General features: G+C 41.6%; 1 protein-coding gene across 1 annotated transcript in view; it reads left to right on the plus strand.

Moving 5' to 3' along the window:
* Window positions 1–22,208, plus strand: part of mdn1 (midasin AAA ATPase 1) — a 58,442-nt gene that overhangs the window by 3,400 nt on the left and 32,834 nt on the right. The window contains exons 8-39 of the mRNA XM_085373568.1: window positions 299–402; window positions 619–733; window positions 1,398–1,576; window positions 2,561–2,642; window positions 3,389–3,484; window positions 3,628–3,740; window positions 5,172–5,320; window positions 5,479–5,539; window positions 7,811–8,022; window positions 8,114–8,217; window positions 8,300–8,444; window positions 8,541–8,637; window positions 8,880–8,993; window positions 9,414–9,561; window positions 9,722–9,829; window positions 10,358–10,509; window positions 11,166–11,344; window positions 12,255–12,463; window positions 12,655–12,801; window positions 12,886–13,027; window positions 13,102–13,236; window positions 14,086–14,224; window positions 15,202–15,334; window positions 15,739–15,869; window positions 17,616–17,754; window positions 18,190–18,304; window positions 18,442–18,702; window positions 18,788–18,985; window positions 20,216–20,424; window positions 20,502–20,624; window positions 20,754–20,951; window positions 21,422–21,529. Of these exons, the coding sequence (XP_085229694.1) occupies window positions 299–402; window positions 619–733; window positions 1,398–1,576; window positions 2,561–2,642; window positions 3,389–3,484; window positions 3,628–3,740; window positions 5,172–5,320; window positions 5,479–5,539; window positions 7,811–8,022; window positions 8,114–8,217; window positions 8,300–8,444; window positions 8,541–8,637; window positions 8,880–8,993; window positions 9,414–9,561; window positions 9,722–9,829; window positions 10,358–10,509; window positions 11,166–11,344; window positions 12,255–12,463; window positions 12,655–12,801; window positions 12,886–13,027; window positions 13,102–13,236; window positions 14,086–14,224; window positions 15,202–15,334; window positions 15,739–15,869; window positions 17,616–17,754; window positions 18,190–18,304; window positions 18,442–18,702; window positions 18,788–18,985; window positions 20,216–20,424; window positions 20,502–20,624; window positions 20,754–20,951; window positions 21,422–21,529 (4,545 nt within the window). The remainder of the gene's footprint in view (window positions 1–298; window positions 403–618; window positions 734–1,397; window positions 1,577–2,560; window positions 2,643–3,388; window positions 3,485–3,627; window positions 3,741–5,171; window positions 5,321–5,478; window positions 5,540–7,810; window positions 8,023–8,113; window positions 8,218–8,299; window positions 8,445–8,540; window positions 8,638–8,879; window positions 8,994–9,413; window positions 9,562–9,721; window positions 9,830–10,357; window positions 10,510–11,165; window positions 11,345–12,254; window positions 12,464–12,654; window positions 12,802–12,885; window positions 13,028–13,101; window positions 13,237–14,085; window positions 14,225–15,201; window positions 15,335–15,738; window positions 15,870–17,615; window positions 17,755–18,189; window positions 18,305–18,441; window positions 18,703–18,787; window positions 18,986–20,215; window positions 20,425–20,501; window positions 20,625–20,753; window positions 20,952–21,421; window positions 21,530–22,208) is intronic.

A 22,208-nucleotide genomic window follows, 5' to 3' on the forward strand; every position in this document is an offset into this window, starting at 1 on the left:
ACAAGTCCCATTTTACATTGGTAGTGTGTTTCATTCTGGCCCAGCATCCATGGGCAGTTGAGGATCACCTATTAACCTAACATGCATGTCTTTGGATTATGGGAGGAAGCTAGAGTACTCAGAGAAAAGCCACGCAGGAAAACATGCAAACTCTACATAGAAATTCTCTAGTCGGGGGTTTGAGCCATCAAGTTGTTGCTGTCAAGATGACACTGCTAACCGTTACACCACTGAGTTGTCACTGGCAAGGAAAAAACTAGCCCTAAAAAAGTTCTTTTTTTTTTTTTCCCTCTCTCAGATATCTGCGCTCCTCCCTTTGATGGAGAATAAAAAGCTGATGATTCCGGGGCGAGAGGACTGCATTGATGTTGCGCCTGGATTCCAATTTTTTGCAACCAGAAGGTCAGACTACAGCGATTTGTTAAGGGATATGAAATTCTGATATGACTACTGAACCTGTCACATGTGCTTTGTGACGCTGGGATGTGTAATCCTATGTACGGTTAATCATTTCAAACTGTATGTACAATTGAGATGTACTAAAGAGTAATGCATGTTTCAATGAACACTGGCCTGTCAGATTTTAGTAGCAAGTAACTTGTGTTTTGTGGACTGTAGGATGTATTGTAGTGGTGGAAGCTGGCACAGACCCCAGAACTCCCATGCAGTGCTGTTGGACAAGTACTGGACGAAGCTGCAAATGGGCAACATGACACGAGAAGAGCTGAAGAAGGTGATTGGGAGGGTTTTCATGTTTAACTTCACTGTGGTTTCAACAGTAGATTCCCTTTTTTTTTGCAAAAATATGTGCCTGTATTCTAAAACAAGACATTAGCTTTAGTGTTACAATTAGTGTTTTATTTAACCAGTAAGGGAACTCCTCCTCTCCTTGTATAATGGTCCATCCCTTGGTATCTCCTTCACGCTCATGAAACCGTACTTGTTCTTAAAAGGACTTGCTGTGTCTAGAAGACGCACACAACTTTTTTTGATTGGATAGAGGGATGTCTTTAAAAATGCTTAATTAAAAACACCTAGCACCTTACCAAGGAGGAATTCAAGCAAGTTAAATCAGGCAGCAGCAAGCATCGTTTTTTTCCTTTTACTTATGAAGTTGCATGATATTCGGACACATGGAAGTCATAGGAGTCAAAGCCTGTATATTTTCATCGATTTGGATATTTAGAAACTTTGAGATGATCTTTTCTGCTGCAGTTAGGGACAAACTTAAGATTTCTGGTCAGCAAGTCAAAAATGATGTTTTTGCTACAGGGTTTTAATCCGTTTTTTTGCAGTATAAAAATCCTAAATCTTTTTTTTTTTTTTCTCCATCGTGCATTCCTGCTGTAAGTTCTGTTGTATCTGTTTCAAGCTGATCCTATCCCTCGTGTATGTAGGTGCTCATTAGTAGATATCCGAGGCTGTCTGTGGTGTCAGACCATCTCCTGGAAATCTTCTGCCAGCTGACTGGGGAGAGACACTCTGAGCTGGACACAAACAGCCCTCCAATGCCTGACAACAGCCAGCAGCACAACTCTGACGACAAAAGCACACAGCTGAGGGCGCTTTCACTGAGGTGAGCCCCAGCTTGCTGCTCTCTCTTCTCCTTTTTCCTTTGTCTAACATTTAAATTCTAATCAACACATCAAATTGACCTGTGGCACTAAAAACATCAAATTCCACTGAATTTTATCCGCTGGTGACTAAGGCTGCCAGTTTTAATAACATCTATTATTAATTAAAGTACGCCGGTTGTTTAACATACTTAAAGGTACACAAACCAACTCACCCCAACCCGACAGCTGAAACAAAAAACTAGATGTTTCAATGATTGCAGCGCATCAAAACTGATTCTGGAACAGACAAAGCAGGCTAACATTAAGGTTCTGCAGTGGACTTCCCAAAGCCCCCAGTGTCTGTTGAAGGTGACATTTAACCAAATGTTAGTGGGTTATACTTCTGACCCAGTATGTTATACTTTTGACCATGTGTAGATCAGAGAAAATCCAAAATAAATGTAAACCTGTGCCACCCAGTTGTTGTTGTTGTTGTTGTTGTTTTTTGTTTTAAATCATTAAAGATCAATCACTGCATATAGGATCATGGGGTTTTGATATACGTTGTTTCTTGAACATCTGGCCTATAATCCACAAAAGCTGTATTGTCATCGCAGCCATTTGGGGCATACGCAGAACCATGACCATGGAATTTATGGTCTTAAATCTATCACATTATCCCCTCCATCCAGTCTGCAGTTCAGTCTTCATGTGATGAACTGGTTTTCAATAAACTCTTTGCTGCGATCCATAGTTTACTGATTAAAATGTCCTTAGAGCAGGAAACTGGAATCACAGATTAATCAGGTCACATCAGTGCATTTAAGTAAAAGCGGACTCACTAAAGTGCTCATTGAAATTTCTGTGTTCTTTCCACGTTCTTTTAGTTTGGTAGATGGGTGAAAATTTGTGATCCCGTGTCTGTTGTGACAACCAAAATCAGGTTAGAAAGATAAGAAGTCTAAAAAATATGTTCTGGATACTTCTCCATTATCACTCTACAGGGACCTGCTGAAATGGTGTGAGCGAATCAGCGTCAACTTTGACTGCACCTCGTCAGCTACAGCACAACATGTCTTCCTAGAGGTCAGTGAATTCAATTTATGAAAATGATCACATATGGATGTTTCATTCATACACATGCCAGACGATGTTACCATAGAAACCAATACACGGTTGTAACCTCCAAGACTCATCCACGTATTTCAGAGCCAGCCTTGAAACACCTTTTATTTATTTATTTATTTTTTATTTATTTTTTTTATGCAGTGACTATGAAAATGAGAATATATCATTTACTGTGTAGTAACTGAATCGTAGGATGTTGTTCGCAATAGACATTTTGGATAGTTTCGGCATGAAAGGGACACATGAGATGAACAAGAGTACTGGTGATCTTCCTACTCTGGCAGGACAAAATTGTCCCTGTTCCATAGCTATGTAGTTAGTTGTTTCTCTAACTGCTTGGCTAAAATCATAGGAACACAGTTAACTAGATCACTAACTACATGCGACATACGGTGGTGTGAAAACGTATTTGCCCCCTTCCTAATTTCCTCTTTCTTTTTTCTTTTTTTTTTATATGTTTGTAACACTGAGATGTTTTAGATCACGAAACAAATTTTGATATTAGAAAAAGATAAGGCAAGTAAATGTCTAAATGAGGGTGTTTTATCATTAAGGGGAAAAAAAGAAGAAAGAAACCTGTGTGGCCCTGTGTGGAAAAGGATTGCACCACCTTGTTTAATAATGAATTGGCTGTGATTAACCACATTTTTTTATAAAGCGCTACTCTGTGAATTGAGTCATTTTCTGGTCTTTGTCTCCCTCAGGCTCTCGACTGCTTCACAGCCATGCTGTCTCATCCCGAAAGTAGACTGCGAATGGCTGAGATCATTGGAAGCAAACTGAACATCTCCAGAGAGAAGGTATTTGAGTGAACAGTTTTATGGTAAATGAAAGCAGTTTGAAGCATATGTTTCAGATTTGGATAGAGGACCATTCTGATGCCACTGAAATCCAATTTAACTGTAATCTTGGTTTTTAATTTGTGGCATCTGCTTTTTTCCAGGCCCAGCACTTCTGTCAGATGTATCAGCCTGGCATCTTGCTAACTGAGCTGGAGGCCTCAGTGGGCAGAGTGACTCTGATTCGGAAACAGACTGAAGCAGTTCAGCTGAGTGTGTAAGTGGGACATCCTACTCTGGCAAATCCTTTCTATGTTTCCACGATATAAAGTGCTGTGACAAAGTATTTACCTTTTCTGATTTATTTTTGTCATGTTTCAGGTCATTAAACTGACTTTAATATTAGATGTAGATGACTTCTAAAAACAGCAAGATGCTGTATGTAAATGATGATTTTATTTATCAAAGGAAAAAAATGCTTGTTATTCATTCGTTCCTACTCAGATTGGCTGGATGCGACTTTGACTTGTTTTCCATTACGATCGAGTACCACCTAATGTGTGTGGGGTGGTTATAGCAACATGGTCAAGTGTCCTGTGATGTAATTAGTCTGCGACTTGAACGCCATGACAAAGGTGGACTTCCAGGTGATGTTATACCTGCTCGGTCTGTGACTTTCTGTGAAACTTGGGGACCACGGCGATTTCCCTGTTGCCAGGTTTCAAAAGTGGCGGTTTTGATTTTCATGAAGGAGATGCTTTCATGACTCATCAAGTGACTAGCTAATCCACTGATGTGATCATCCGAGATTGCTCGGGGCCCCATTGGGATGCGTACTAAAAAAGCTACCACCTAAGGGAAAACCGTGGTGAGCGACCAGAGTAGGTACAAATGGAAAAGTGACTGTAATCTCTCCAGGGTGTCTTGAGACTGGTCCGGGGGGACATGTCTAGAACACCTCACCTAGAAGGCACCCAGGAGCCATCCTTGTCAGATGCCCGAACCACCTCACCTGGCTCCTTTCGATGTGGATCAGCAGCTGCTCTACTCTGAGCCCCTCCTGGATGGCTGAGCTTCTCACCCTCAAAACTCAAAATTCCCACCGCTTGTACCATGGTGTTTTGGTTGCTACCCAGAGCTTAAGATCATAGGTGAAGGCAGGAACATAGATCGACCGGTAAATTGAGAGCTTTTTGATTTAGATTTTTTTTTTAAAATTCGCCTCTCTTTTCACCATAATGGACCGGTACAGGGTCCACATCACTGCAACCGCTGCATCAATCCATCTGTCAATCTCCCGCTCCCCTCACTTGTAAACAAGACCCAGAGATACTTAAACTCCACTGCATCAAGTGGAGGGGAGTTTAATTCATCCCTCATCCATAGTGGGTGATGCACCCTTTTCTGGCTGAGGACCATGGCCTCAGACTTGGAAGTGCTATTCACATTTCTGCCACTTCACACTCAAGCTGGAGGCCACCACCGTGAAGCCAGCACAACCACATCATCTGCGAAAAGTAGACACCCAAGTCGGCAATGCAAACCAGGCTCTTGCAACAGTTATATAAGGGCCGAATGCAAAAGTGTAATATTTTTGCATCCACGTGTTTATGTGGGTGAACATTAACTTCAATGTTGACACAAAAAGTGTTTTTGTTGTTTTTCTGCAATGTGCAAATATTAACTGTTAATGTGTTGTTTTAAACAGGGAGAACCACACATTTGCTGCTACACGACCATCTGCCGTGCTACTTGAACAACTGGCAGTGTGTGTGGCCAAGGGAGAGCCGGTTCTTCTGGTGGGGGAGACTGGAACTGGAAAGACCTCTACTGTACAACAACTAGCTAGAATCACAGGTGAGCTCAGGTTTGCGCAAAGATAAAACTTGGCTGTGGCTCACTGGTGGTTTGAACCCTCCCTCCCCCTGTCACTATGTCTTTAAACTCCAATTATCTCCATAAAGCTCTGTGAATGGTTCATCCTATTTGAAATATTTCCTGTTTGTTCAATCCAGGACACAGGCTGCGGGTTGTGAACATGAACCAGCAGAGTGATACCGCAGATCTGCTTGGAGGGTGAGTCACACAGCAACTGTGCATTAATTGCATAAAAATAATACTCTGTCACTAAAACTATATAGATAAGAACAGCAGTCAAGTGTTTGTGACAACTGGCAATGAGTCATTCACATTGTGGGAGCGACCGTGGCTCAGGGGGTTGGGAAGCTCATCTGTAACTGGAACTGGCAAAACCTTGACAGCTGACATCAATGGAGTAGCTCCTCATACTTGGCCCTCTTCCTCTCAAATACCTCTCCAATGCATTCTTCTAAGGGTACAGTCAGTTCCAGCAGGGCCACCTGCCTCGATATGTCAGGCCTGGTTGTCACAACTACTGTGTCAGGGAATTCGAGCTGTCTCCTTAGGTTAGCCTTCCAACTGCCAGGCCTGAGCTGTTGTCAGAAGTCCTCTTGTATCCTGTTTCTTTTTTCTCTAGCCTTGACAAAAACAATAGTGCTTTGTTGCCTAGTGTAACCTGTTGAGAGATCTGCTGATATCTTCTGTAATAACTCAGCACCTAGTCAGGGTGCCACTAATAACATCCTTCTCCCAGAGCTAACAGCTTAACACATATGCTAATAATTTTCAGTTCTCTGCCGGGCCCCAGGAGGAAAGGTTGGTTAGGTTTGGGAGGGCATCGTTCACTGACTGAACCTTGATTTGATTTGACCTTCCAATAGTCCTGAACACAAGATGTTCTGGTCTATTGCCTGCGCCCATCTAGTCCATATTCCTTGCTTTTCATCCCAACCATCCTGCATCCTTCTCCCCCCATGCTTGGATTTCTTTCTGGGCTAACTGACATGTTGAGTTCTTGGGGTGCTGCCAGGTCCTGCCCATCCTACTGCAACTGTCCCCACCAGCTGTCTGTGTCACAGCCACTTGTCCACCTGATCAACACCCTCCTGAGCCCTCCACCTCCAGCTTTTCCTCACCTCTATGCTAGCCAAAGAGACTCTCTCTACAGCAACAGCACTTGCCTGAATATCCATGAATTCCTTCGAAAGGCTGCTTGCAGTGTTAGACTGCAGGAAAAAACCCAACCCACCTGTGCAGGATCTTGATAATCTTCTCAAAGGCCCCCACCACAATGATGGGACATGGTAAACCACCTGCTGATACATCCAGGCCTTTCCTCTTAATTGGCTTCCCAGGTATTGATTGAATTTGGACTTCTCCTAGTGCATATGTTGCCCTTCTACACAACTAGAGATCAGAACCTGGTTGTCATAAAGTCCATCTATACCCAGTTGATCAGGTGTTTGAGACCTTGATGGATCTATTTTATCCCAGGAGTCAATATTGTGATCACTGTCAGATTGTCCATGAAAGCCCTCATTGGGGGCCCAAAATGGGGCCAAGCATATTCATGGTCAAAATAAACAAAATCTCTGAGAGGGTACACCCAATGATTATTCCCTAATCTAGCCCATAGAAAGCAGATGTTACTGGTCCAGCCGTCTTTACTGTAACTGAAGCAGCTGTAATAGTCCAAAATTTGGTTTCTGATCTTGTCTTGAATATGTGTTGAACGAGTGTGCTTTCCACCAGTTTGTGTGAGACTGTCCCATGAGCATTGGCAAGGTCAAATCGCAGAACTGCAAGGTCAGCATTTCCCTCCTGGATAAGCTAAATGACATTTCCTGTCTGATCGATGATCTAATACCCATGGAGCGCTGAAGCAGTGTCGATATATGGATTGCTTAAAAGGGATTCTATGTATCTGGCAACAAAGCTAAAGTATATCTTCCCCTCAAAGTCGAGGAGTGAGGCGATTCCAAATTGTTCAGTGACATCTTCTTCATATTTCCACTGCTGTGCAACTTTTCCTATCCTCCAGCTAACCTTGATGGAGTCTGGGCCACTTGATGTAGACAATGTAGGAGACTCCACTTGGACCTGGTGCTGAGGTACTTCTACTTGCCTTGACAACCTGCTTGACCTCTCTCAGGTTTGGCTTCTTGAAGTGGAATGTCACTATGGGTTATTGCAGGTTATCAAGGAAAAAACTGGATGGACCAGAGCTTAAATCAGTGTCATATTCTCAATACGAATGGATACATCAATCTTTTAGTTGTAGCAAAGAACAAAACCCAAATTGTGAAAATAAAAAAATAAATCTTTTCCACTGGTTTTAAGTCATTCTTTTGGTAACACTTTGGTGCCAAACTCTATTAAGTAGTAAAAAAACCCAAAACGTCCCAGTAATTTCTTTTGATGATTTCTTCTTAGCTTAAACTTTTTTCCTTTTTTTTTTCTTTTTTTTTTTCTTCTTTTAAATAACAGGTACAAGCCAGTGGACATAAAGCAGATCCTGCTCCCTCTGCGTGAGGCCTTCGAGGACCTGTTCTCCCAGACCTACTCGAGAAAGCAGAACCTGACCTTCCTCGGTCACGTGCAAACCTGCTTCAGAGGCAAGCGTTGGCAGGATCTGCTTAAACTCATGGACCACGTCTGCAAGTCTGCTCTCACTAAGGAGCTGCAAGAGAAATCAGATGGTAGTGCTCCAGAATTACTAGATGGTTACACCGGCTGTGTTAGAGTAAAACACTGACGTTTTCCTGCGTGTGCGTGTTTGTGTCCGTGCAGCTGCTTTGTTGCAGGAGCAGTGGGAGGCACTGGCTTCAAAACTTAATCAGACCCAGCAGCAGATTAGGGCCTGTGAGACAGCCATGGTCTTTGCCTTTGTGGAGGTAAAGACTTAAAAAAATAACCACACATATGTTCGGGGATCAGAGCGTGGTAACCCTTACCTGTGTATGTTTTGCTTTATAGGGAACATTAGCTCAGGCAGTGAAGAAGGGCCACTGGATCCTGCTGGATGAGATCAACTTGGCAGCAGCAGAGACCCTCGAGTGTCTGAGTGGACTTCTTGAGGGCAACACCAGATCTCTAGTACTGCTGGATCGTGGAGACACCGGTGAGGACTGCCATTACCTTGCCCCCTTTTGAAAGCCTTCATTAAATACTTCCAAAGTTAGAACTCTGTAATTTTTTGTTTGTTTTTTTTGAGTAGAGCCCCTAGTACGCCACCCAGACTTCCGGCTTTTTGCCTGTATGAACCCAGCTACTGATGTTGGGAAGAGGAACCTGCCTCTGGGCCTCAGAAACAGGTGAGACTATGCAGCGCTGCAGACTACGCAAGAAGCTTTATGCCACAGGCATAATGCTCGACTGATCGAAAAGTATTTGTTTTTATATATTATATGTATATTTCTATACAAATATTTTTAAATCTAAGTAAGCATGTGTATGTTTTTGATCAAATGTTCTATTTTCCTTCCTTTATTATACAAGAATTAATTCCAAAATGGGAACAATGCTTCATTTCTAAACCTCTGTATGTTTCGCTTAGGTTTACTGAGCTGTATGTGGAGGAGCTGGAGAATGAAGCGGACCTGAGGATCCTGATTTCAGATTACCTCAAGTGCTTAAATCCACATCGAAGTGTCATCAGTGGCATTATAAGGTTGGCTCTTATAAATGCTTGAACTTTTAAAAGATCGTTTTTTTTAAAGACGTTGCTGAACGAGTGTATTTCTTTTGTACACCATCCAACAATATACCTTCTTTGTTGATGCTATATGCAGCCTGATGCATTGTAGACTCGAATAGGTAGAGCGTAGTTTCAAGAGCGTGTTTGCCTTTTGTGTTTTTGATGCAGTCATCAAACAAACATCCTTACTCATTTTGGGTTAGTTAATTGCATCATAATCAAACTGCCATAGATGCTTGCGTTACAAGCTTGCTGTTACATTTTATTGTTGTTTTTTCACCCTCGGCTTCTGACACTTTTAGCTTTAGGATAGGATATATATGTAAGTGTGTGTGAGCTGTAGGTTTACACTACCTTTTGAATGGCTTATTTGTCAAATGTATTTCTTTGCAGCTTTTATCTGACAGTACGAAAGGAAGCAAGCTCACGTCTGGTGGATGGAAGGGGCCACAGACCCCACTACAGTCTGCGGACTCTGTGCAGGGCCCTGAAGTATGTGGCGCTAAACCCCTGTAACAACGTGCAGCGCTCACTTTATGAGGTGGGAACCAGATCTCTTATTTATAAGTAGTCATATTGAGAATGGTCAGTTTTGTTTAATGCCCTGTGTTTTTTAATCATTATTGTTATTATTTTAGTATTTGAAGGTTTGATGTTTTTGTACTTGTTATACCTGTTCTTCAACTGCGTCTTGTGTGCAGGGGTTCTGCCTGAGCTTCCTCACTCAGCTGGACAGAAGCTCCCACCCTGTGGTCCAGAAACTGGTGTGTCAGCACATCCTGATGGGAAACACAAAGTGTCTGAAACAAGTAAGATCTTATCAGAGGTGCTTTAAAAAAATGATGAGAAAACCCCAAAAAGTGTGTGTGTGTATGCATAAAACAATCTTAGATGAAGATACCACAAACCAAAGACGTTATCACTTTCAACACACTTCATATGTGCTCTTTCTCTTTTCTAATAAGCTTTCAATGTGAAAAATGTTTCATTTTTCAGCATGAGCTAAAATGGATTTTAAAGTTCTGAAAAGTGACTTGTTGTAGCTCAGGAGGTAGAGCAGACCATCTACTAAGTAGAAGCTTTGTGGTTCGATCCCTAATACAAGACGTGCATGCCAAATATCTTTGGGCAAGATATGAACGTGTGAATGTTAGATAGATGTAGCACTCAAAGCAAAAAGTGCTTGTGTGAATGGCTGAATGAGGCAAGTTGTATAAAACACTTTGAGTGCTCAGAGTAGAAACGTGCTATCATTTACCAGTTTAGGGCGAAGTGATACGGAGGCATAATTATATGCAACCTTTCTGTAAAATGTTTGTGCACTGTGTTTCCTACAGTCCATCCCGGCACCCTCAGGCCGACCCTGTGTTGAAATGGAAGGCTATTGGGTTTCCCAGGGGGAGATGGAACCAGGTCTCGACCCCAGCTACATTCTCACTCCCTCAGTCAAGCTGAACCTTCGCGACCTTGCCAGAGTGGTGTCTGCAGGGTGAGCTATCACCCAATCTGACCCCTTGTTCCCCCCTGAATCAATGGTTTCATCTATAAATCTCTAGATATTCATGTTGACAGAGCTAATTCAGGCCCTTCAGTAAATGATGCACCAGAGTGCATCAGGACAAATCTGTGGTTGGACTGAATTGCCCTGCAGTCAGTGGCCTACCAAACAGGAGGCTTTGATGTTTTTATAACAGTGGAAAGAAAGAGCTGTGATTCAGCCATCAGCTTTCCTGTGTTTCTCCAAAGCGATACATTTGTCTATTCCTTTCTGCTCCTACGCAACATTAACATGCCAGACTTAAATGTGAATGGTGAGGACATCACTTCTTACTTTTAGAATTTTGGGGCCAGTGCATATCACAACTATAAAGATTTTTGAGTTGAAAATCATACCAGTTTGTTACAGGCTTTAAATGTGAACAATATGTGTGCAACAGGAGGCGGCCAGTAGTTGGTAGTGTTGCCTCACAGCACAAAGTTCCTGAGTCTGACTCCATCTTCTTCAATGTATTCTGTTGTCACAAACAGAAAAGGTTCAAAGCATTTTGTTTGGTTTTGTTTATAACTCAGAGGTCCTTCACCACTTAGCTGCTCTTAAGGAAATAGTCAGGAAATAACGTCACGAATGTTGCTTTGGCTTTACAGGACTCACCCAGTGCTGATCCAGGGAGAGACATCTGTGGGGAAGACCAGTTTGATCAGGTGGCTCGCTGCTGCCACCGGGAACCAGTGTGTGAGAATCAACAACCATGAGCACACCGATGTCCAGGAGTACATTGGCTGTTACTCATCAGATGACCGGGGCAAGCTGGTGTTTAAAGAGGGTATGAGCATTTAAAATAGTGTTACAAGACTCCTGGGGCTTTTCTCTAGGGAATCAGCTTTTTCATGCTCCCCGTGCCTGCATGGTTTTTGTCTAGTTACTCAAGCTTCCTCGTGCAGTCCAAACATATGCATGTAGGGTTAAATGGGGATTCTTAATTGGCTGAGAATAAGGGACAGAAGGAGCTTAAAGTGAGCAGAATAAATCACTGTATAGTTAAATGCGACTTGTAATGGTCAGTAAGACTAGGAAAGATAAACGCCTATCGACTCTGTTCCCTGTCCCAATGGCAGTGTTTTGTGCAAAGAAAAATAAGAAGCTGCATTATGTTGTCCTGTAAAGAGTAACTCACAGCAATGAAGAGCGAAGCAGTCATGTGACTTGCAAAAGAGGAAAAAAAAATCAATGCATTGAAAACTTGAAAGGTTTTCTCTGTATGTAAATACCCAGTTTTTTAAGTAAGGCTTAATAAAATGAAGTGTGAACGAAAAACAAACAACATTTAGTTTCATAATTTAAAACTATATTTATTGTAAAATGGAAGAAAGGTAACAGATGTTGAAATTGAGACATTTATATACTTCGTCATTTTGAATCTGATGGAAGCAACATGTAAAAGGGAAAAAAACTGAAACGAGGTAACAAAAGACTGTAAATTTGTGCAACACGTGTGAGGTTGGACTGTATCCAGAGGCTTACTATAGATCTTCCCTCAAGACCTCCTCTGAAAAAGCTGAATAATGTAAATAAAAATCAAGACTTTCTATTTCACAAAGCATCCAAACCATTTGGGAAACTGTCAGAGAATAAAAATTGCTAATAAATGAGAATCACAGTTAATTACCTTAACTGCTAATGTGAAGTAGCTCGGCCCCAGTCCACATGGCTAATTTTATTTGTCTTTGATTAAGGCGTTCTTATTGATGCTATGAGGAAAGGCTACTGGATCATCCTAGATGAGCTGAACCTGGCCCCCACTGATGTTCTGGAGGCCCTCAACAGATTGTTGGACGACAACAGAGAACTCTTTATGGCTGAAACTCAGGAAGTCATCAGTGCTCACCCCAGGTTCATGCTGTTTGCTACCCAGAATCCCCCTGGTCTCTACGGTGGTAGAAAGGTATAGCATTCCTTTAGCTTAGGAAGATGGATAAAGTAGCTGTGAAGTGAAATATTATTTGGATAGAAATCATGAAGATTTTACATGATCATAAAGGTACGGACAGGCCTTTTTATGAAAACACACACAAAAAAGTTGGCAGAACGTGTGTATTCATCATACATATATATATTCTATGCAACACTATCTAGGTGCTCTCCAGGGCTTTTAGGAATCGCTTTGTGGAGCTACACTTTGATGAGCTTCCCAGTGCAGAGCTGGAGATCATCCTTCATCAGAGGTGCAGCCTTCCCCCATCTTACTGCACCAAGCTAGTGAAAGTCATGCAAGACCTTCAGGTAAGTGTTGCACTGTCTCTCGCGTCTACTCGTATCTTTCTATTACTTGCCTGTTCTCGTTGATCCTGACTAATTGTTCTACAGTCCTTGCGCAAAGGATCCTCAGTGTTTGCAGGCAAACAGGGCTTCATCACCCTTAGAGATCTTTTCCGTTGGGCGGACCGCTACAGGCTGGAGGAACAGGCAGAGGCCTCTCGGGACTGGCTGCAGCATTTAGCAGATGATGGTGAGGCTCATTAAACAACCCATTAAATCACTTCCACACAGAGACCCTAAATTGAAATTTTCACTCCCCGACAGGGTATATGCTTCTGGCAGGACGTGTGAGAAAACCTGAAGAAGAGGTCATCATCCTGTCCATCCTGGAGAAGCACTTCAAACGAACGGTGAACCCGGAATATCTGTTCTCTCAGAAACAGGTTGCCAGCCAGTTCAGTGAGTCACGTATTGCATGACATTTTCATCACCAACTTTCTGTTAAGAGATGTACTCTAAAACACTGGTCCCCAACCCCCGGGCCTCGGACCGGTACCGGTCCGTGAGTCGTTTGGAGAGTTGAGGCTCAGGTGTGAAATGTATGGTTTTCAGGGTTTTTATCGGTTTTCAGCGTTATTTTGTTATCGTTTTTATCGTTAACTCGGTTTTCCTGGGTCTTATATCAGAATCAGAATCAGAATACTTTATTGATCCCTGGGGGAAATTATTTTTTGTTACAGTGCTCCATTATAAACCAACATTAAGACAAGACAGACAATACACTAACTAAGAATAGTACAATATATATATCATTATAAGACTATACTGACTACTAAGTACAATTTTCCATTGACACTTTCCTTACTTTGCACTAGTATTTAGTGAGTGTTTAGTCTGCTTACATTACTTTAATGATAGCAGCACTCAAGTTGCATGCACTTTCTCTCAGGTTTCAATGTTAACTGTTAACATTTTAGTTGACATGGAATACTTAACATTGCTGATTTTATCTGTTTGTAAAAACAATGGCAGGTGTCACTGTAATATACACTTGCTTAAAATCTGCAGCATCTGCTTCATGCACTGACATTTAGAATTCAGATACAGTGAACAGAGTTAAGTATGATGTTGAAAGCCTGTAACCAGTATTGTGTACATGGGCGGAGTACATGGGTAGCGCCAAATCACAGCGACCGCTGCCTTGAGGCGACTACTGTTGTACTGTGCTTATTATATTAGAACACAAAAAAGTCGTTTTAACTAAGCTCGTGATCAACACAGTGTCGTGTTGTTTGATGATCTCAACAGGTCCCTTCATCGACAGCATTGCTGGAGTCCCAGAGGAGTTCCGACATGTGGTGTGGACACAGGACATGAGGAGACTGGCTGTGCTCCTCGGTCGAGCGCTGCGATTTGGCGAGTCTGTCCTGCTTGTAGGAAACACGGGGTAATATTAAGATATTATTCTTAATATCTGGGAAGTAATGAAATACTTTAACTCTAATTGAGTATAATTTTTAGGTATCTGTACTAGAGTATTTTTTTTTTCTGACAACCTTTTACTTTTACACTCTATATTTTTAACTTCCTAGGACCTGGCGTCCACATATGTGGACATCACATTTTGGGTTGTCTAGACCAAAATACTAAACTCTCAGGAGGTTAAATAAATATCTGAACTTTCTACTCAAATTTTCAAAACAGACTTGTTATATTCGCTTGAACAAATTTGAGGGGACTTGTTATTTCACATCCCTATGGGCCTAATACACGAAAGATGATCCTATTTTCATATTGCGAAGTGTGGTGTATAACAACCAAAGGTAGACTAATCGTGTTATTTAAAAGACTCTACTGTGATGGATTCAAAGTACAGACTAGTGTGTGGCTGTGGGGCCCATGGTCATAATTTGATATCAGGTGTAGCAGAGGTGACGATGCTTTGATTAATTCACTGAATTCAACCTTCATACAAACTTTATAGTCTATAATATAAAGAAACATAAACAGTGTACTCATAGTGTAGAGGATTGTGATTCTTTTCCCCATGCTGAGCCACTAGAACCGGTTTTAGGGTTCTCGCATATGCTTTCCATTAGATGATATACCGACATACCAGGTAGTTTTTGAACTCCAAGTAAATTGAGTCAGTTTGAAAGTGCAACTCCAGTCAGTCTCTGTTCCTACACTTAAGTGCTTTCTATCTTACATTCACACACATTCATCCACTGAACACATTGGGGAGCATCTTGGGGGTTCAGGATCTTGATTGATCAGCTCTAACTCCTGAGCTATAGCAACCCCATAATGTACAGATTTGTGAGAGTCATGTCTTCATGTTTACTGTGCATATATGTTTTTTTTTTTTTTATACATAAATGTCTAATGTCATGTGTTTTGTATGTGCTCCTGCTCCTTCACCAGATGTGGAAAGACCACCATCTGTCAGCTGTTTGCTGCTTTGGCTGGACAGAAGTTCTTTTCAGTCAACTGTCACCTCCACATGGAGACATCTGATTTCCTGGGAGGACTCCGGCCTGTCAGACATACACATCAGGTAGTGATAAGTCCTCACTGGGACCGCTAGTGATATTCAAAATGTGGAGGAAAATATGTTCTCCACAGTACTGAAAGTTGTTCATCTGAATCTGTTGTTCATCTCATTCAAAAAGTGGAAAGATTCTTGCCCCCATCATGTCAACTGGGGTGGGGTGGGCGGGTTAGTTAGTTAACTTAGAAAGTTAAATATATATATATATATATATATATATATATATATATATATATATATATATATATATATATATATAAAATTATTATACATCTGTGATGCATTTCTGTAAATTCTTATTATTAAATTGGACTTGTGTTGATGTTGATACATTATAAAGAAAATCCTGGTTAGTAGTGTAGAAGCACAAACTTCTAAACTAAACTAAATATCTGTGCATGTCTGTGTAGAATGACGGGGAGGACGGCAGACTGTTTGAGTGGCATGATGGGCCCTTGGTACAAGCCATGAAGGAGGGAGGTGTCTTCCTCATGGATGAAATCTCATTGGCAGACGACTCTGTCCTAGAGAGACTCAACAGGTACCCACACAAAATATACATGTTCCATATCTACACTTATCTTGAGGGTCAACAACCCTGCAGCTTAAGAAAGTAAAATAAAAGAAGAAAACTGTTTAGATGCTTTAGAAAACAGAAAAACTGTACAGTAGTATTTTGCAGTATTTTGTTCTGAATGTTATACATGCTGCAAATTGAAGTTTACCTAGTAATCAGTATTTTTTTTTCTGCCACTGAAAAGTTGCTATATAGGAGGCTGTTTGTACTTAACACATTAACTTAAACAATTAAACAAAAAACCTTATCAAGTGGCCCAAAATGCTTTGTGAAAATTAGAGTTAGCAAGATCATAACAGAATAAATATGTCTTTATTATACTGATAGAATAGTGATATGTTGGGATCTTGGGTATTTTCACAAATAGCATTAACATTATATCTTAATCAGAATCAGCAATTAAGATACAACAGAGCAGCATGACGTTGAAGATAAGGACAGGGCATAAGCAGGCAATAAGAGTGAGATAAATACACACAGAATATACAGTATATACACAGTTTTAAAATTACATAGTTTTAAAATTAAAGTGACTGAAAGGTGAATAAATAACTGTAATGTGACTAAAAGTGAATAAAGTGTCGGTAGTATAAGAAGAGTGTAGTTTATGTTTCTGGTGTGGGAAATGATCTTATCGGCTGGAGTTAAAAAGCAGAGTGGCTTTGGGGACAAAGGTGGCTCTCCTCCTCTCAGTCCTGCAGGAAATGCAGTGGAGGGGAGCCATTGAAATGCGGGGTGAAGAATATGAGAGGGGTCGTTGATGATTTTGGCTGCCTGTCTAAGGGCCTGTTGGCTGAAAACCTGTGCCAGCGTTCTGACAGGCAGGCCAATGATTTTAGAGCACACTGATGCAGTCTGTTCCTGTTCTGAAGGCTGAGGGAGTGGAACCAGCAGGTGATGGAGAAGGCCATGATGCTTTCCAGGAAGGCATAGTAAAAAGTCATCATGATGGGTGTGCTGACTCCAAAGGAGTTGAGTTTCCTAAGGAGGTATAGCTGTTGGTGGCACCTCCTGAGAATCTCCTCTGTGTTAGCAGAGAATTTCAGGAGGTTGTCAAAGATGGTTCCCAGGTATTTGTACTCCTCAACTACCCCCACTGGTTTCCCGTGGATGGTGGTGGTGACTGAAGCAGCCAGATCCCTCTGCCTACTGGAGAAGGACACCACCATCTCTTTGGTTTTGCTCACGTTCAGTTTAAGTTTGGAGCTGTCACACCACTCTACAAACTCCTGAAGAGTGGGCCCGTGGTGTTGTGAGGGGCCTGACAGCAGTGACAGGAGAACTGTGTCGTCAGCATATTTCACCAGGTGACAGTTGGGCTGTGTGGATCTGCAGTCATCGCTGTAGAGGATGAAGAGCAGGGGGAGAGCACACAGCCCTGGGGGGAGCCAGTGGAGGTGGAACAGAAACCGAAAGAGAGTTGTTGACCCAAGCTTTCTGAGTCCTGTTGGTCAAAAAGTCTTAAGTTAACATTGTTAACATACAACCTTAAGTTGTATTTGCACTCGATTGCTTGTAGTTGTAGCGTTCACTTGTTTGGTACTTAAGAAAAGTTATGTCTTGATGCACGCTCAGTCATCCAGGTAAGGAAATGCACAGAATTGACTTTTTGGAATGTGAAAAGTTCCTCTGAGCGTAAACTTGCCAACATTTAATTTTAAAAACACTGCACAAGCTTTGACCTTTGATAGTGCGTTTGTTTGCTACCAGTGTTCTGGAGACGGAGAAGTCCCTTGTATTGGCAGAGAAGGGCAGCGGAGATCGTGGTGACGTGGAGCTGATAAAAGCAGCTGCAAATTTCCGTCTGGTCGCCACCATGAACCCTGGAGGAGACTTTGGCAAGAAAGAGGTGATGAAATGATGCAAAATGGTACAAGCTACTGTTTTTCCTGTAGGGAAGTTTTTGTTAGACTTTGATGCTGCACAAAATAGCTGCTTCCACATTTATAATAGAACAAAAACAAAGAAGACACAAACGCATCACGTGAACTGTTGCAAGTCACAGCCCCAGAAAACACGCATTGAACATTTTAAACCTACCACACATATTTTATGCAGCATTACACTGCAAAAAATATCTGAATATTGCAGAAATTAGACCTGTTGTACAGATCTGTCACAAACATTAAACTTTGCCTTTTATTGTACATTGCACATATTATACCTAGAGTGGCTGGTGAAACACAAAGTCATGATGATGGACTTATTTATGTGCTGAAGGTGTGAGATGGAACTTTACATAGGTGTTATCTGATTATACTTGTGCATGTATGTTTCTTCACAGCTCTCTCCAGCCTTAAGAAATCGTTTCACAGAGATCTGGTGCCCTCAGACCAACAATCGCAGTGACCTGGTTAAGATCATCCAACACAACTTGCGCTCAGGCCTCTCTCTTGATGGTAACCCATTTACAGTTCACCGAGTTTAAAATGACCAAGTGCATAGTTTAAAAAGCGTTCTCATTAGAGGTTAAAGAAGGTGATAATTAAAATGACTGATTTCAAGCAGGTGAATATAACTTTTTAATTGAACACAGGTGGGGATGTTGCAGAGCTAATGCTGGACTTCATCGAGTGGCTCACACAGCAGGACTTTGGCCGCCGCTGCATCCTGAGTGTTAGAGACATTCTTTCATGGGTCAACTTCCTCAATGCTGTGTGCGAGCGGGATGAAGATAGCTTCATGACCATGGGAGCTATTGAAGACGAAGATGAAGCCGAGTGGGACCTGCGTCTGGACACTGTTACCGCCTTCATCCACGCTGCTTGTCTCGTTTATATCGATGGCATTGGCTCAGGTGAGCTGACGGCTTATGTTTAAATTCTGCTGAAAGTTTGGCACTGAAAGAAATTGTTGGTAGATCCATTCTGGCTTCTTTGCAGGGACCACAGCCTCCTGTGCAGACGGTGTCCTCCTTGCTCGTCGTCTGTGCTTGAGCTTCCTGCAGCAGAGACTAAGCAAGATGACCAAGCTGGACCAGGATGTAATGGATGCCCTGAGAGTGTATGACAGCAATTTGCCACGGGAGCCTCAGTGGGGAGAAGATTTCTTTGGCATTGATCCCTTCTACATCGCATTAGGTATACATTTAGTGATTCCTTAATGTACTATTAAGGAATCACCGGGCTAGAATAGCCTGGACATATCCACACCATTTTTTTAATTTTATTAATCATTAACAGTGTTGGGAAAAGTGTGTCATCTAATTCAAGCTGAGTTTTTAGTGCAATAAAGTTCAGTACAACGTGATGCAGTAGCTCTATGTCCTCCCATAGCGGGCTAGTTGCCGCTCTAGAACAGCTGCTTTATTCCGAGATGTGGATCCTGTTCTGCACCACTTCTACAAAGACTTTCTTTACATGAAACTACACATGCTCATGTATACTACCGGTCAAAAGTTTTAGAACACCCCATTTTTCCTGTTTTTTTTTTTTTTTTTTTTTTTTTTTTTTTTTTTTTTTTATTGAAAATGATGCCGCTTTGATGTCTCACTGCACTCTGAAATGAAAGCATCGTACAAATAAGCAATTGGAGGAATCAATTTATAGACCAAAATGTATTCTAAACTTTTGACTCGTCAAAGTAACCACCTTTGGCAGATATAACAGCTGAAAGCATTCTTTCTACAATAAAAACCAGTAGAAGTTCTTCCCATATCTGTTGCAGAAGTTCCCATAAATGTGTGGCACTTGTAGGTTTCTTTGCTTTCACTCTTCTGTCCAGTTCATCTCAAACCATCTCCATGGGGTTTAAGTCTGGAGACTGTGCTGGTCACTCCATGTTTTCAAGCTTACCATCTTGTTCTTTTTCCTGAGGCAGTTCTGGCATAGCTTGGACAATGCAAGCTGTTAACTCCCAGGAACTTGATTCAGTTATGTCTTTGGGTCTGTCAAACCTCCTCCTGTCAGAGTTTGTTTTTGAGTGCCTTTTAATGGTGAAGGAAACTGTACTCACTGACACCTTGACTTTGTTTGCAGTTTCTCTGTAGGAAACACCTACATTTATAAGTGTTATGATGGACTGTCTGTCTTCCATTTTTGTATCATTCTGAAATGTACATCATGTTACACTTTTGGGTATCCTTACCTCTTTATTTAACCTCTGGCAGTTAGTTCACCACTTACCTTTGTACCATTTCAAGCTATTCATTTGACTTGAATGACTTGAATTGTAATAAATAACTAGAATAACTTTTTGACCGATAGTGTACAGTGGACCTGTCTTCCATGATAACACACATACAACTCTTTAAGTGCTTGTGATGAGTTCACTGATGTTTGCGTAATGTCTTATAATGCCTTTGTTTCCAGGGCCTCACACCGAGAGCCGTAACCTGTCAAACTACGCCATTGCAGCAGGCACCACTGCAGTGAATGCTCAGAGGATTCTGCGGGCACTGAAGCTGCAGAGGCCTGTGCTCCTCGAGGGCTCACCTGGCGTGGGAAAAACCAGCCTGGTGGCTGCACTAGCAAAAGCTTCTGGAAACCATCTGGTCAGAATCAACCTGTCGGAGCAAACGGTAAATTGACATGCTCAGCACTGTGCTCTGAACTTGACTGTAAAGCCTCTGGTAATGATGACATACACTCTCTGCAGGATGTCACCGACTTATTTGGGACAGATCTCCCAGTGGAGGGTGGGAAGGGAGGAGAGTTTGCGTGGCGCGATGGCCCCCTTTTGGCTGCTTTGAAGGCAGGGCACTGGGTGGTACTGGACGAGGTAGGGATCACTCTTTTAACACTCTTGCAGTTTTGTACACTGATTTTATAGTTTTGCTCTAACATTTTTCAAACTCCAAACAATCTGATTAGACTGATCAGCTGTATTACTGGTGTTTTTCCATCATAGTTGAACTTGGCCTCTCAGTCAGTGCTGGAAGGTCTTAATGCCTGCTTTGATCACCGAGCAGAGATCTACATTCCAGAACTGGCCATGAGCTTTCAGGTACAGCATGACAAGACGAAGATCTTTGGATGCCAGAACCCTTTCACTCAAGGTGGGGGGCGTAAGGGGCTGCCCAAATCCTTCCTCAACAGATTCACTCAGGTAAGACCTGATTAAGGGTTTTTGCTTTTTTATTTTATTTTTTTTATTTTCATAGAAAAGCTTTTATGTGCGGTAGAATAGTCTTAATAGACAGTTATTTAGTTGACCAGATCCACTTAAAAATTAAGAGTAAGATTTTTATAATGTGCTTGTTGCAGGGGATAAAAGAAGACTTGGTGTGTCAGGTTTCAGCTATTTTTGTTTTTTTTTTTTTGTGAATAATTTCAGTCACTGTGATTGCTTATCACACCATAAACATGTGAAAACTACAGTGGTGACATCTGTGCCTGTTCAGAAAAGTTGTGTAGTTGTGCAAAAACAATGTAGGCAGTTTTTGTAAAACACTCCATTTCTACAAAGTAACCTTAAAATGACCTCTGAACTATGATGGATCAGCCAGATGAGCTACTCCATCATTCATATTCTGGTTGCTGTTTTTCATGAACTCTTATCTGGCCCTGTCTTCCCAGGTTTTTGTGGACCAGCTTACCAGCAAGGACATGGAGTTCATAGGAGACTTGATTTTTCCCAGTATCGACAAGGAAATTGTTATCAAAATGGTCGAATTCAGTAACAGGGTATGTGTGATGGACCGAGCAGTGAAGGAAACTTAGGCACAGGTTAAAGTCCAAAAAAATGTTTTTTTATTTAACCCAAAAAACATAATTGGTTAACTCATGCAAAAAGAATCAAAATCTTGGGCCCATAAAAGAGGTCAAACTAACAAAACTCTACTCAAAGTTGACAACACAACCGATAACACAAACAAACTGACCTAACTTAACGAGACAAAGGGGAAACTTAAATAGTGGCTGATCAGCCCACAAAAACAGGAGAAGGGGTAAAACACACAAAACCTAACTAAACCAAACATAATGAACTCTAATTCCCCCCCGGTCCTGAATTATGGCGTGAACCAATTTGTAGCCTTCCTTTAAACCTCGCTCCGCCCCTTTTCCACCTCTTGGCTCCTTAATCAAGGGACTGGAACAGCTGCAACTAAGGTAACTCAGAAAACAAAAGATTAATCATACATAACAGTGTAAACTAAAATGTGCGCACTTATTTTAGAATGCAGTGTTATGTGGATATGTGAATGAATTCTAAACCAAAACCAGTTATTTATTGTCCTGTAAATAAATTCCTATATTTAAAGAAAGAAATGTGAATGCAATGTTACTTATAAGCCTCTACACTAACATGGTGGGTATTACCACTGTGTGGCTGTAAGTGCAGCCATCACAGTATGCTTTTCTC

The sequence above is a fragment of the Diplotaxodon limnothrissa genome, linkage group LG15 (genome assembly GCF_057381915.1).
Source record: "Diplotaxodon limnothrissa isolate DT_005_m linkage group LG15, D_limnothrissa_male_GT1.1, whole genome shotgun sequence".
In the NCBI taxonomy this organism is placed as follows: Eukaryota; Metazoa; Chordata; class Actinopteri; order Cichliformes; family Cichlidae; genus Diplotaxodon; species Diplotaxodon limnothrissa.